Source organism: Platalea leucorodia, assembly GCF_965183815.1.
Source record: "Platalea leucorodia genome assembly, chromosome: 11".
Lineage (NCBI taxonomy): Eukaryota > Metazoa > Chordata > Aves > Pelecaniformes > Threskiornithidae > Platalea > Platalea leucorodia.
This window is the reverse complement of record NC_138833.1, coordinates 22,049,035-22,063,870: the sequence shown is the minus strand read 5'-3', so window position 1 is coordinate 22,063,870 and position 14,836 is coordinate 22,049,035. Positions and strand designations below refer to the sequence as shown.

Genomic DNA, 14,836 nt, shown 5'->3' with positions numbered 1-14,836 from the left:
GCTCCATGGCGAGGACGGACCCCTGACGGCGGGCGCCCACGGGCCGGAGGAGACGCCGCCGGGCACGGCCTGGGGAGATGCCCTCGGCGGCCCTGACAGCATCGGGTCCTGCCCTGGCCCTGCCGCCGCCCTGAGCATCCCGTCCCCCACCCCGAGGGCAGGGAGAGGCAGGGGCCTCCCCCCGGGGCTGGCAGCCAAGATGGTGATGTCCCAGGGCACCTACACCTTCCTCACCTGCTTCGCGGGCTTCTGGCTCATCTGGGGGCTCATCGTGCTGCTGTGCTGCTTCTGCAGCTACCTGCGGCGGCGGGTGAAGCGGCAGCAGGAGGAGCGGCTGCGGGAGCAGAGCCTGCGCGCGCTGGAGCTGGAGCCGCTGCACTACGAGGGTTACGGGGGCAGCCCCCCCGGCATCGCCATTCCCCACCGCCTCCGCCTCGAGCCCCACCATCATCACCCCCACCACATCCCACCCCCCCGGCCCTGGAGCTGCCGGCACGGTAAGGAGCAGGGAGGGGCTCTCGGCATCCCTGGAGCGTGCGTCTCCCCCATTTTTTTGGGAAAGGGGGGATACGGCACGAGAGCCGGGCTGCGGCACTGACGGTAGCGGGGGTCCGGGGGGGGGCTTTGCCTTGCAGAATCGGACCTGTCGAAGCCGCCGTGCTACGAAGAGGCGCTGCTGATGGCGGAGCCCCCCCCGCCGTACAGCGAGGTGCTGATGGACACGCGGGGGCTCTACCGCAAAATCAACGCCCCCTTCCTGAGCCACGAGCGGCTGGAGAAGCAGGAGCAGCCCCCCAGCTACAAACCCCTTTTCCTGGATGCCGGCTACGGTTCGGCACTGCACCTGCCCCGCTCGGCCAGCCCCGGTCCTGCCTGCCCGGACCTCTACCTGCAGGCAGAGTGTTCCCCCCGCATGTTTCCCAGCTGGACGGACTCGGAGCTCAGCAGCAGGGACACCTACGAGCCGGGACCCTGGCACCTCCCGGTCTCCATGCCCCTCTTCGGCAGGACTACCGCTGTCTAACGGCGGCACCGGGGGACCTCCGGACCTTGCCGCCGGTGCCCCTCCGGCACCGGGCAGGGGGTGGTTTCGGTTGCCCGCGTCACCCCGGGGACGCCCGCCTCGGCGCGGGCCATCGCCGCCGGCGCGGAAGGGGCTGGTTCCCCGTCTGGCCCCCGCTGGCCCCCCCATGGCCGGGGGCGTTGGGGACCCGGACTCTGCTCTGTTTCTTAAATTTTTTGTTTGTTACAGTTTGAGAATAAAAGTTTGTGGCTCGGGTTTGCCTCCTGCCGGGCTGGCGTCGCAGGACCCCCCCCGGGGCGGCGACAGCCCCCCCCCAGCCCTCCCTGCCCCCCCAGCAGGCTGCAGCCCCCGTGGGAGTCGCTTTATTTATTAACAGACATGAGCACACCGCCGGTACAGAACTTGTGCTTTCCAAAAACAGTTACCGTAGGGGGGGGAGAGGGGCCAAGCGGGGGCCAAGCTGGGGGGGAGAAGGGGGCTCCCGGCGAGGAAGGAGCGAGGGGAGGGTAAAAGCCCCACGCCAGCTCCCTGCCGGGTTCGGGGAGGGGGCACCGCCGGCCGCAGCCTCGCCTCGGTCGGGTCACTTTATTGCCATATTCATTTATTATTATTATTATTATTAATTATTATTATTATTATTCCTTTTTTTTTTTTTTTTTTTAAACTCGTGCAAAGTATGGGGGGGCTCCTGGGGGGGGCACGAAGAGAATGAGGACCCCGTCCCACAGCTGGGCAGGGGATGCGAGCGTGCCCCCCCCCCATCCCCGAAGGGGCGCTGGGGCAGCGGAGGGGGGACGGATTGCTAAGGGGGGGCTGACACGGCTCCTACCGACAACTTAAAAAAAAGAGAGAAAGAGATGGGGGGGGCTGTAAAAGGTGCCCCGGGGCGGGAGCGCAGCGGGGTGACCCCCACCCGGAGGCCTCATCCTGCGGGGCCCCAGCGGGGCGAGGGGGGGGCCCGGCCCCCGACTGCGGCCCCCTCGCGCCCCGCGCCGGCCGGGGTGGGCTGCCTGCGCCGGCAGCGGGGCCAGGGCTCACAGGCCCCCCCCGAAGCTCTCCTCTTCCTCGGGCAGGGGGTCTGCGTCCCAGCACGTGATGTCGATCTCTGCGGGGGGGGAACACACACAAGGAGAGGGGGCGTCAGGGTGGCATGGGGTGCCCCATGATGGGACAGACCCCCCCTCACCGTCCCCACTCACCTGGGGGCTTGTTGTAGAAGACGGGCTGGGGGGCTTTGGCTGACGGCTCCTCGGGGGGGGGCACCTCCTCCTCCTGGGACTGGCTGAAGTAGCCCTCGCTGGCCTGGGAGGGGGTGCAGGTGGTCAGGACCCCCCCAGCCACCCCGTCACCCCCCTGATCCCCCCCCACCCCGGCGATGCTCACCTGCTCCCCACGACCCGGCGTCCCATCCTTGGGGGCCATCTCCCCGTTGGTGATGGGGGGGGTCTCTCGGCCTGGGGTGTCCTCCTGGGGGGCACTCTGGCAGCCGAGCCCCCGGGGCTGGGGTTCCCCTGCGCCGGCTGCCTCCTCCTCCTCCTGCTCCGCATCGCAGAAGGTGGCGGGGGGCTCGGGCAGCTCGTCCAGGCTCAGCAGGGCCCCCTCGTCGGGCAGTGCGGCCGGGGGGCCCTCGGGGACGGGGGTGGCGGGCAGGGGCCAGGCAGTGGCGGGGGTCACCCCGTCGCTCTGCCACAGGTCGATGAGGCTCTCGGGGTTGGGGGTCTCCCCGGGCTGGGGCTCGGTGGCCGCGGGCAGTGGGGAGAGCTCGGTGGGCTCCAGGGTCACCAGGTCCCCCAGGGCGTCACCGCCTGCTGTCCACGCCGGTCTGGGGCTGGGCTCGTCCCCAGGGGGCTCGGTGGCCTTGTCCTCGGGTCCCGGGAAGGGCCAGTGCTGCTCGGGGGTGGCTGGCCCAGCCTCCTGGGTGCTGGGGCTGGGGGAGTCTGCAAGGTGGGGGGGACAGCAGTCAGCGGGGTGAGACCCCCCCCCTCGTCCAGGGCTGGGGGACACCCAGGGACAGGGCTGCAGCTGGGGGGGGGGGGGTCCTTTGGGCTGGGTGCAGCAGGGAGACGCTGCAGGGATGGGTGGGAGTGGGTGGGCAGGGAGGGTGACTGATGGCACACACCACACCACAGGGGACTGAGGGGACACTGGGGGGGGGGGCAAGGTGAGCTTTTGGGGGGGGTGGGGGGTGGCTGGGCCCTGCTGGGGTTGGGGGGGTGTCTGGGAGGCACAGGGCGGGGGGGGGACGTGGAGGGGACAGGGAGAGGTGCACTGGGAAGATGCAGAAGGGAAAGCTGGGATGCACCAAGGGATGCAAAGAGGGCAGTGGGGACGCAGCAGGGACACATGGCGGGGCTGCAGCAGAGCTGGCTGGGATGCAGTGGGACGGGGGGATGCACGGAGGGAAGCAGCAGCACTGGCAGGGACGTACTGGGCAGAGGTGCCTTCGGGGATGCAGCAGAGGCAGCAGGGATGCGCTGGGGTGATGCTGCAGAGTACGGAAAGGGGGGATGCACTAGAGACAGGGGGGATGCATGAGGGCATGCAGCAGAGCCAGCAGGGATGCACTGGTGTTGGAAAATGCACTGGAGACAGCAGGGATGCACCAATGACAGGGGGAATGCACTGGGGGAATGCAGCAGAGACGGCGGGGATGCACCGGCACGGAGCAGTGGATACGGCGGGGATGCGCTGGGGGAGACGGCGGGGGGATGCACCGAGGGATGCAGACGGGACAGCATGGACGCACTGAGCGATGCAGGGGAGGCTGGCAAGGCTGCAGCAGGGGCTGCAGCAGGGTGGCAGCAGGGGCTGCAAGGGAGGCGAGGCAGCTGCAGCGGGGGGGATACGCTGCGGGGAACCGCAGGGATGTGCCCGGGCAGCCCCAGGCAGGGGCAGGCAGTGAGAGCCCTGCGCCCACCTTTGGGCGTTGCCGGCGTCTCGTCGCCCAAGGCGCGGGTGCCCGGCTCGCCCAGCGGCGTGGCGGCCGGGCTGGACTCGCAGGGGCTGCAGCCCGCTGCCGAGGCCTTGCGGTAGGCGTCCGACTGGCTGCCTGCGGACAAGGGAGATGGGGTGGCATGGGGGGGCTGCTCGCATCGCGGGGGGAGCCAGCACCCCAGCACCGCCCCTGCTCCAACCCAGCCACGAGCTGTCAAATGCACGTCACCGTGCGCCTGCCACCACGTCGTCCCCTCCCGCGGTGGCGGGGCAGAAGCACACAGGGGTGCAGCAACCACCGTGCCAGCTGCCCCGGGCGGCCCCACGCAGCCGCAGCCCCCGCATCTGCCAGGTCTGGGGACAGGCAGCCCCGTACCTGTTGTGGCACGTGCCAGCCATGGCCACACATCGCCCAGCTGGGCCCTGGCGCAGCCTCTCCTCCGCCGGCACAGCTCCGTGCCCCGCTACCCCCCAGCCAGGGGGGCACAGCCCCACACGGCCCCAGGCACCGCCTGGCTCCTTCTGCCCCTTAGGCCCAGCCCCAGGCGCTGCCTGGCCCCTTTCTGCCCCACATGATCCTGGGCACGGCCTTTTCCATCCCGTGCTGTCCCATGGGCACAGTCCTGCGTGGTCCAGGGCACAGCTGCCCCAGCCCCTTTTGCCCCACGGGCACAGCCAGACACGTCCCACGGACACAGCCTGCCCCATCTCCGCCTGCCCCGTGAGCGGAGCCGGCCCCGTGCCCCCTCGATCCCACGGACACAGCCTGCCCCATCTCCGCCTGCCCCGTGAGCGGAGCCGGCCCCGTGCCCCCTCGATCCCACGGGCGCAGCCTGCTCCACCCCACGACAGAGCATCATCTCCCAGGGCACAGCTCTGCCCCGGCCCCGTCTGTCCCACGGGCACAGCCTTGCCTGGTGCCCCCTCCCCGTACCACGGGCACAACCGGCCCCACGGGCGCAGCCTGCCGCGTCCCCCCGCCCCAGGGGTGCAGCGCCCACCGTGGGGCCAGCCCCAGCTGCGGCCGTCAGGGTGCCCGCGGGTGCAGGCACAGCCCCCGCTTGGGTGCCCGGGTCCCCTTGGGGTGCCCGTGGGAGGGACGCAGCCTCCGCCGTCGGTCCCGCGGCTCCGTCCTCGCGTCCCCCCCCCGGCCTGGCGTGCCGTGGGGCTGGGGTGGGCTGTGGGGCGGCCGCCCGCGGCTCAGCCCCCCCGGAGCTGCGCACCCGGGGGCTCCCAGCTACCTACATGGGAAGAAAGAGGAGAGATTTGGGGTGCGGTGGCAGGTGATATAGGGGAAGGGGGTCCGCGGGGGGGAGGAGGAAGAGGAGGAGGAAGAAGGCGGCCCACTGTCAGCTGTCTTTATGAAAGGACAGTGCAGACGACCTGCCGAGAGAAAGACAGACAGACAGACAGACAGACGGACGGAGAGAGAGAGAGCAAAGAGATGGGTCAGTCCCTGCTCAGCGCGGTCATGGCGGGGCTGGAGCACCAGGGCACTGGGACGGGAGGACAGTGGGATGGGAGGCAGCACCGACAGCAGGACAAGAGGATGGCGGGACAGGAGGACGGAAAGACAGCAGAACAGAAAGACAGGAGGCAGCATTAAGTGGCCAGGTGGGGAGAGAGGCCAGACATGGCCATGGGGCCAACTATCTGCTCAGGCACAGCACAGCCCCACAGCACGAACCCACGGCACAACCCACGGCACGGCTCCACGGCTTGGCCACAACACACAGCCCGCAGCACGACCCACGGCACGGCCCCACAGCACTGCCCCGAGGCACAACCCCACAGCACAGCCCATGGCACGACCCATGGCATGACCCCCCACAGCAAGAAGACACATCACAGCCCCACGGCACAGCCCCACGGCACAGCACCCCAGCACGAGCCCCAGCACGGCCCCAGGACGTGGCCCCACGGCTGGAGGTGCCCCCCAGGACAGCCAGCCCCTGCCCTAGACCCACAAAGAGAGTCCCAGGGCCGGACCCCAGACTGTGGGGCAGCCCAGCTTCCCCATGGGGCACCCCCTGCCCGGCCACCCCTGCCCCATGGCCGGCCCTCCGCAGGGACAGCCCCACTGCCATGGCCGGAGAGCTGCTGGCATCACTCTGACCCAAAAGCAGGGTGTCCCTGCACCGCCACAGGCACCCACCCTGGCAGTGGGGACCCTGGAGCGGGCACGCCATGGGGGGTGCCCCACACCTGCCCCACTCACTCCTGCCCCTTTTAGCTGATCCCATAGGAAGAGTTTCCTTCCCAAGCCATACCCCGGACCCCCGGCTGCCACCCCAGCCGCACCCTGACCACGCTGCCACGCTGGCTGCCGGCGTGGTGCCATGAAGGGTGGGTGGACGACACCCGAGCGAGCAGGGAGCGGGACGCACCCCGCCTTGCAGAAGACCCCCCCGGCACCCAGCCACTGCCAAGCTGCCCTGGCGGCACAGGCCACAAGGTGCGGTGGTGGTCATGGCGGTGGCGGTGGTGGCACGGCAGAGCAGGACGACCCCCTGCCATCCTCATGTCCCCGGCACCCACTGTCATGGCACCGGGGCCAGTGGAGGGGACACCGCCTCCCCGCATTACAGCCCTGGTGTCCCCAGATCCTGCTGTGACCTGCGGGGAGCCCCAGCGGTGCCGCACTCACCTGCTCCGCAGCCCACAGACCCCCCCCGGCCCCTCTGTGCCCCCCCCGGTGCCCGCAGTCCCCCCCAGCCCCTCACCTGTCCTGTGGCTGCCCGGCGAGACGGCGTCGCTGCTGCCCGATGCCACCCGCTCCTGCTGCTTGAAGAAGTCCCGGGGGTTGTCGGGCCGCTGAGCGATGATGGCAGCAGCCTCCTGTGGGGACGGGGGAGGCTGACACCCACCGCCCCGGTGGTGTGGGGCTGCGGGATCATGCCCCCCCAGCTGGGTCCCCGTCCAGCTGTGGGCACCGCTGGCTGGGGAGCGAGGACCGGCACCAGGGCAGGGCTGGCGCCACACTCACCTCCACCTCCGACTCCGATTTCCTGAGCTGCTGCCGGTCGTCCTCGTCTTGCTGCTCCCCCTGGGAAGAGACACGGTGTCACCTCTCGGCCCCAGGACACCCTGGGGGCCCGGCGGGGAAAAGCCCTTCCCTGGGGGCAGTGCCAGGTGGCAGCTCCAGCTCCGGCCCCGGCCCCATGCCCACTGCGACACTTACAAAGATGGACTGCTCCTTCAGGCGCTGCCGGGCCTCCTCCGCCTCCATGCTCTGCTGCTTCCGCCTGCAACAGGGGCACGGGAGAGGGGCTGGGCACCAGCTCCTGCCAGTCCCTGCCCATCAGCCCCTGCCCAGCCCTGTCCTCGGTGGGGACGAACACCCATGCGCCCACCCAGCTGCTCACGGCACATGCACAGCCATCCTAGGTGTGTGACCATCCCACATCTGATGGGACACAGCCCGCTCCCCCGGCCCCCGCCGTGCCTGTGCTCCTCAATCTGCTCCTCCCGTTCCCGGTAGCGCCGCTCCCGCTCCTCCTGCTCCAGCCGCTCCTGCTCCATCCGCTCCTGCTCGAACCGCAGCCGGGCGTCCAAGGCCTTTTTCCGCTCCTCCTCCTTACGCAATTCCTCCTCTTTCTGGTGGAGTGGGGGGATGAAGGACAGGGCTGCCCATCAGCCCACCGGTGGCTTACCCCGCTCCCCGGGGGCCACCGGCTGCCCACCCCGTACCCCACCTTGGCCTGTTCCCAGAACTGCTCCCGGTTGAGCCGCTTCATCTCCACGGTGGCGTCGGTTTTCTGGTAAGTGGTGCCCTGGGACGGAGGAGAGGCAGGGGGGGCGGAGGGGCTGGGATCAGCGAGGGGGAATAACAGTAAGTGGCACACGGGGTGACGGGCTGCGGCAGACAGGAGCCCCGGGCGGGAGGGATGCCCCGCGCCCGCCGCCATCGCCATCGCTGCCATGGGGACATTACCACGGGCTCGGCGTTCTCGTCCTCCCGCAGCCGCAGGCGGTGCAGCACCGGGCTGGAGACGCGGGCCAGCCCGTTGGAGAGCCGCTGCCCGATGGCCCCCGGGTCGATGTCCTCCACGCTGCTGGCGTTGACAATGACGTCCACGCCCTAAGGTGGGGCGGTGAGCGGCCGTCAGGGACCGGGGTCGGTGCCCCGGCAGCATTGTCCCCCTCCCCAGCGTCACCCACCTGGAAGAACTCGGCGATCTTGGCCACGTGGCTGGCGCAGGCACACTTGCGGGCGTCCGGCACGTCCTCGCCCACCTGCGGCAGCCGGGGAGGGGCTGAGCCACGGAGAGGCCGCGGGGTGACCCCCCCCACCCCGCTGACCACCACGGGGCAGCGGGACCATGGGGCACCCACACCCTCCCAGCCACCACGGCCCCCCGCAGCGTGGCCCCCCCCCCACTCACCCAGTTGACGAGGACATATTTGGGGAGCACAGCCTGGGGGTCCTTGACGCTGCAGAAGCCGTACATCACCTTCTGGATCTCAAAGTGGCCGGACAGCTCCAGCAAACCTCCGCCTGGCACAGCACCATCAGCCCATGTCCACCTGGCACCGGGAGGGGTGCCGGGAAAAACGCCGGCAGAGCCAAGCCAGCTGCGGGGACAGAGGACCTTACCTCCCGACGCTGCCAGCTTCAGGTCATCGGAGCCATCCTCGTACGTGTAGAGGGCCCTGGGGAGACAGCGTGGGTGAGCCATGGCCGGGGGGAACGTGGGGTGGCCCCCCCACCTCCCCACCCTGCGAACACTGAGGTCAGGGCAGGTCCCGGGGGACCAGCCGGGTGTCCCCGAGCTGCCACACAGCCACCCCAATCCCTTGCCCATCACCACTGCGAGGGGCCAGGCTGCCAGGCAGGGCAGGCAGGACTGCAGGCAGGGTCTATTTCCCTCCCTGCCAGCTGGCAGCCGTGGGGCAGGGTCCCAAGGTTGGGGACAGAGCGGTCATTTGGGCACAGGGACCAGCTGAGCGATGCCACCCACAAACCACAGGCTGCCGTGCCGCAAGCCACTGCAGCTTCGCAGCTCCTTGCCTGCCCATCCCTGTCACCCCCCAACCCCACCAGATACCGACCAGCTTTGGGGACAGCCCAGCACCCTGGCAGGGAACTCGGGGCCGCTCACGTGCCTGGCTGCGTGAGCCGCCGGCCCGGCAGGCACCAGGCCGGGGGAGGACGCCGGAGCACCAGCAGCAGCAAATCAATGTGCCGCTGGGGTGTGATGGGGCCGTCATGGAGACTGTTCCTTGGAAACCATTCCCGACGGATGGGAAACCCCCTCTCGCTCCCGCCGCGCCCCGGCCAGCCCCCCCGGGGCTCCGCAGGGACCCCCACCAGCCCACACCTCCCCAGGGGCGGGCAGCCCGCTATGGGGGGGGGGAGAGGACGCATGCTGAATCGGTCCAGGGCGGGTGGGCGAGGGGATGGTTGTTGCTAGGCAACCAGCATCCTCCGTCGCCATGGCAACCCCCCCATCCCAGCTGGGATGCAGCTCACCCGATGACGAGGTGATTAGCGGAGGGGAGCGGGGGAGGCAGGCAGGCAGCGGGGACCTGCCGGGGCCTGGCAGGCACCCAAACCTGCCTGCCACCGTCACGCGCTGCGCCCGGAAAGCCGGGGCCGCCCGTGCTGGACACCCCCCGATTCCCATCCCTGCACCGCGGCGGGCGGGCGGCTCTGCCGATCGGCATTCGGCTGGCGGCGCCCGCGCGGTGCTTGCCAGAGCGCCAAAATCCCCGCGGTGCCGGGCAGAGCCGTCCTCACCCGAGCTCGCGGCTTCCAGACGGAGGCTGGGCTTGGAGATGGGAATTAGGGGGGGCCCTACAGGCTGAGCCCCCCCCAAACCGGGGCCACGGCTGGACCCCGGGAGCTGAAAAACAAAAGGAAGGCAGGCGGGTGCCTAACACAGAGGGGGGCCTCCCTCCGCCCCCCGGCACCCACCGCCCCCTGAGCCCCCGGCAGCGAGCTGCAGATAATTGCACCAACAAGATTGACTTTAATCCGCACATCCCGATCCCGCTAATCGGCCGCCCCAGCCGGCGCCAGCTCCCAGCCTGGAGCCGGCAAAGCAGCTGCAAAGCGCCGTCTGCGATGCCTGCGCCGGGGAAGGGTGACAAACGCAGCCCCTGCCTGCAACCATGGCCCCTGCCTGCACCCGCAGCCCTGGCCTGGGGGACCTGCTGTGACCCCCCCCAGGAATGGGGAAGGATGGCAGCAGTTTGGGGGAGCCCAGGGCCGCAGGCAGGGGTTGGGGGCTCGCAGGGTGGGATGCAGCTGGCTGCAGAGGGGAGGAAACAAGTAGGGCAGAGCCACGGCGTCACTGCCCGGGGAGCCTGTGGGTGCTGGGGGCACCCACTGCCTGCTCTCCCTACCCGAGACCCCCCCACGCAGGGTAGCACCCAAGCACGGTGCTGCTGCCTGCGCCCAGGGGTGCTCCCAGGGCACCGACGACTTGGCAGGGTCACATCACCCGGGGCACCGCTGCGGAAACAGAGCCCTGCCCTGAGCGCAGCCCAGCGGCACGGCCTGACCCCACGCCGGGATGGAGGAACCGGAGGTTTCCAGTCCGGGGGCCAGCGGGGCCATGCTGGGGCCAGCGGCATCCCCGGAGGTGCCCCCAGGGACCCGCAGCCCAAGAGCATCACCACGAGCCCCGGCGGCAGGGACCAGCCGTGCCACAGTGGGTGCAGGCAGCATCGTGCATCGCTTACCCCCTTCTGCGGGCTTTAATCCTTCCACCCAGCCCCTTCCCACCCACTGGGCTCCGGGAACGTGGGGCACCCATGGGTGAGATGCCCCGTGCAGCCCAGGGAGGAGGGCTCCCCACAGCCGGGGGGCTCCAGCAAGGATCCCCCATCACCCCACCAAGGGGGCAGCAGCCCCGTGCCCTCGCATGGCCCCATCGCTCACCGCAGCAGGCGGCCCAGCACCCCTGGGTGCCAGCACCCAGGTCACCTGCTGCTGCCTGCCGCCCACACCGTGGCCGAGGTGGGGGGGAGCATTGCCCCCAGCCCGCCTTGCCCCAGCCCGGGCACATGTGTTTCCAATGTGGCTGGGAGCTCCAGGGAGTCGGCGTGCTCAGAAAGCAGCACCAAATTCCTTTCCGATCGAGTAATGGGCCCCAGCAGCCTCCGCGGGGCCGGGCAGGGGGAGGGGACGCTCGGACCCTCCAGGATCGGGCTCGGGGCGCAGTGAATCCCAGACTAAACACAGGGATCCCGGCCAGGCGAGAGTGTGGCATCCCCTGGCACCAGCCCAGGGCCTGGGCTCCGGTGCAGCATCCTCACAGCCCGTGGCTCAGCCAGGCTTGGCCACTGCCAGGGGACCGGTCCCCGTCACCCCTGCCCAATGCAGCCCCCGGAGCATCACCCCTCATCCCGCACCCGGGCACCGGGCCCTGCGCTGGGGATGCTGCTCCCACTGGCACCGAGTGCCAGGCACCCCCGGTGACCATGGGACGGAGGGGCTGGGGATGATGGGGCGAGCTCAGCCCCAAGGATGGGGATGGCGGGGGCTCACTGCCCAGCCGGGGCTCAGTGCTGGAGATGGGGGGGCCCAGCCCCGGTGCTTGCCTTCCCGGGAACCGTTTCTGCTGCTCTCAGCAGCTTTGGCAGGGAGGGCTCCTTTGCAGCGGATGCCGGGAAGCGAGATGTACCCAGGGCTGACAGCTGCCTCCTGGCCGGCACCGCGCTCGCCCACGGCACCCTCGGGCTGGCGGCGGGACCGCGGGGCTCCCCAGAGACCCGGGACTGGTGGGGAGGGGGACCTGAACAGGCCCACGCAGCCCGGGGGGCTCCCAGCCCTGCCCGAGAGCAGGGACCCGGCTAGAGAGCGGGGTGCACCCTGGCTGGGGAGGGTGGGTGCACCCCAGCTGGGCGGTGGGTGCACAGTAGGCACCCCAGCCGGAGAGCAGCATGCACAGCATGCACCCAGCACCCAACGCTGCCCAGCGAGCTGCACCCCAGGGTGCCGGCAGCATCCCCAACCCCACGGCACAGGCACCCCAGGGTGCAAGGAGGGGCTCCCGGGGGCAGCCGGCCCTACGGCACCCAGGTGGGGCTGGGAGATGCGGGTGGGCGCTGGGAGAACCGGGGTGGCGGTGGGGAGCTGCTCCCTGCGGGCTCCTGCGCCGGCTGCAGCGGGGTCTGGATGCGGCCGGGCCCCGGCGCCTGCAGCACGGGGTGCCCAGCGGCGGGGGTGCAGGCAGGGCAGGCAGGGCAGGCAGGGCAGGGCGGCCCGGGGGTCCCGCCGGGGGAGGCCACCCTCCGCCCCGGGGCCGCAGCAGCCCCAGCCCGGCGGGGCGGTCCCGGGCCGGGGCACCGCGGCCCCCCGGGGCTGGGGCCCCCCGGGAGCTGGCGGGGCCGGGGGGGGAGGGATGGATGCCCGGTCCCCCCGCGGCCGGAGGCCTCGCTCCGCCGGGGCAGAGGTGCCGCCCGCTGCCGGGGCACCGCCGGGAGCGGGGCCGGGCTGGGGGCGTCCCGATTCCGCCCCCCCCCCCCGCCGCGGCTCCGGTTCCAGACAATAGCGGGGGACCCGGGGCCGGGCCCAGCACCGGGGGGGACCCCCGGGCCCTCCCCACCGTGCGCGGACCCCCCGCTCCCCGCCCGGCGGGGGGGGGGGGTCGGGTCGGGCCGGGCCGTACCGGGGGCTCCCGGGGGGGGCGGCGGGTCCCGGTGCTCGCACGTGCCGGCCCGGCGCAGACAAAGCGGGGACCGCGCCCCGGCCCGGTGCGGCGGCGGCGGGCAGGTGCGGGTACCGGGGGCGGCGGGGCCGGGCAAACCCCCCCCCCCCCCCATCCATCCACCCACCCCCCCACCGCCCCGCCCGCCTTTGTGTGCCCGGGCCCCCGGGGGGGCGCAGCGCGGGGCGCGGCCGGTGTTACCGGGCGGCTCCGTGCACAAAGGGCGGCGGCGGCGGCGGGGACAAAGGGGCGGCGGCGGCGGCGGCGGCGGCGCTCACCAGTCGGTGGGGCTGTCCTCGCCGATCACGTCCTGGTAGGAGGCGAGCAGCTCCAGGCGGTGCGCCGCGAAGCCGACGCCAGCCATGGCGGGGGCCGGGGGATGCTGCCGGGGGGACCGGAGGGACCGGCCGCCTGCCCGCCTCCGAGACACTGCCGCAGCGGCCGGGCGGAGGGGCGAGCGGCGGGGAGGCTCCGCCCGCCGCCGCGCCCGGTCCTAGCGCCGCGAACGGCGGCCCCCCACCCCCCGCCCCCCCCCCCCTCAGCCCGGCCCCCGCCCCCGCCGCGCCCCCGGGGCTCCCCCGCCGCCGGGCACCGCGCCGGGACCCCCGGGGTGCGGGTTGCATCGCCCCCGGCTCCGGGCTGCCCCCGCACACGGCTCGCCCCCGGGATCCTGCACCCCGCAGCCTGGGCTCTGCTCTGCCCCCCCGCACCCCCGTCCCGGGGACCCTGAACGCCGGCAACCGGCGGCCTCCCCGGCTCAGCGCCCTCCCGGGAACCGGCACCCCCGGTGGTTCGGCTCGCCTCTGCCCTGGGGACCGGCACTGTGCTACCCCCTCCCGGGGACCCTGCACCCCGGGGACCCCGCATGCTGGGTGCTCCTCTGCACCCCGGGCCCTCCCCTGCCCGCGTCCCCTCCGCCCTGGGGACACGGCCCGCCGGGAGCCCTGTGCCCTCCGCTCCCCCCGCCCCGACACCCCGTGCCCCGAGGTTTCCTCTCCAAGGACGCGGCACCGTGGGCTCTGCCCCCCGCACCCAGCCGCACGGCATCGGTGGGCGCAGCCTTTGTGGGGGCCCCTTTGCTGCCCCCCCATCCCCGCCGCTCCCGGACCCCCTCGGGACCCTGCCAGGCTGCGCACCACAGCGCTTTTTCCAGGAGATTTTTGCCTCCCATGAACCCGCAAAGTGGCTCTTGCGCTGACCCACGCAGGGCTACGCCGGGGCTCCCGGCCGGGTCTGCACGCTCCTGCCAGGGCAGGCAGCATCGCCCTGCCCCACCCTACCACCGACCCCTGGCACTGCCCGCGTCCCGGACCAGAACCGCGCTGAAGGGGTCTCCGTGCCGGAGCGGCAGCGGGGAGCACCCAGGGCCCGATCCCCGCAGGTTGGGGCTGATGCGGCGTGGCCCTTCCCGAACCAAGCCCTTCGGAGCGGCCTGTGGATGAGCCCCCCAGGCTCAGCAGGACACGGGACGGGGTGCCACAGGCCCTGCCTGTGCTGCCTGCTCCCCCCGCGCCGCACGCCCTCCTTGCACCGGCGTTTCCGAGCCAGGCCGGAGCCGGAGCCGCCCTAAGAGACTGCGAGAGTTTGCGAGCAGCTGTGGAGCAGCTGCCGGGGCCAACGCGGGGGCCGGGGCTGCGGCGGGCGCCCCATGAACAGCTCAGCTGGCTTTGGGGGTGGATGTGGTGGGACCCCCGCTCGGGGACATGGTGGGAGCTCTGAGCCCGCCGCCACCAGGCTTTGTTCTCGGAGCAGCGCGACCGCGGCCCCTCCCCAGGCTCCACCTCCGCAGCCCACCCGAGACCCTCCTTCCGCTGCCTGTGCACAAGCCCCTCGCATGGTGCGCAGAGCTGGTGGGCAAGAGCTGCTCACAGCAAAACGTGGAGGCATCTTGGGTGGTCGAGGCATCATCAGTAGGGACCAGAGGCAACAGGGCACCAACTAGAAAGGGCTGAGCCTCCAGTGGGTGCAGGCCTTGCACAGGGGAGATGCTTGGCTCTTTCTCGGGGAGAGGCAGGCTGGCGGCGGCACCGCGGCTCTGCCGTGGCCCTGCTCCAAGGCCGGGTACCCCGGGGCTGAGCTGGCACAACCTGTTCCCAGGCCGTGCTACCCCAGCAGGCTCCGTCCCGCATGGCTGCCTCCCCCTGCCCCTTCCCTGCCCTCCGCTCACGGGTTCCTGTCCCGGCTGAGCCAGGGCTGGCTCGGTGGCTGTTCACGTGCGGCC

The 14,836-nt window shown here is 71.8% G+C and overlaps 2 protein-coding genes across 3 annotated transcripts; one reads left to right on the top strand and one right to left on the bottom strand.

Annotated features, from left to right (window-relative positions):
• Positions 1–92: 92 nt before the first annotated feature.
• On the top strand, positions 93–1,140 carry PRR7 (proline rich 7, synaptic). Its single transcript, XM_082324007.1, has 2 exons — positions 93–497; positions 636–1,140. The coding sequence occupies exons 1-2, from the start codon at positions 200–202 to the stop codon at positions 1,022–1,024; spliced, it is 687 nt and encodes a 228-aa protein (XP_082180133.1). The 5' UTR covers positions 93–199; the 3' UTR covers positions 1,025–1,140.
• Positions 1,141–1,838: 698 nt separating this feature from the next.
• Positions 1,839–12,979, bottom strand: DBN1 (drebrin 1; the record flags this gene model as incomplete). 2 transcript variants are annotated; one of them, XM_082324589.1, is made up of 15 exons in its annotated part: positions 1,839–2,129; positions 2,224–2,326; positions 2,408–2,961; positions 3,942–4,069; positions 5,200–5,341; positions 6,682–6,796; positions 6,945–7,004; positions 7,140–7,203; positions 7,404–7,555; positions 7,654–7,731; positions 7,893–8,039; positions 8,120–8,194; positions 8,344–8,456; positions 8,556–8,611; positions 12,894–12,979. In XM_082324589.1, 15 exons carry the CDS (start codon positions 12,977–12,979, stop codon positions 2,059–2,061), a joined length of 1,944 nt encoding a protein of 647 aa, XP_082180715.1. In that variant the 3' UTR covers positions 1,839–2,058. The 2 variants fall into 2 exon arrangements, with proteins under 2 accessions (XP_082180715.1, XP_082180716.1); XM_082324590.1 differs by lacking the exon at positions 5,200–5,341 and having other exon boundaries at positions 3,942–4,073.
• Between the last annotated feature and the right edge of the window lie 1,857 nt (positions 12,980–14,836).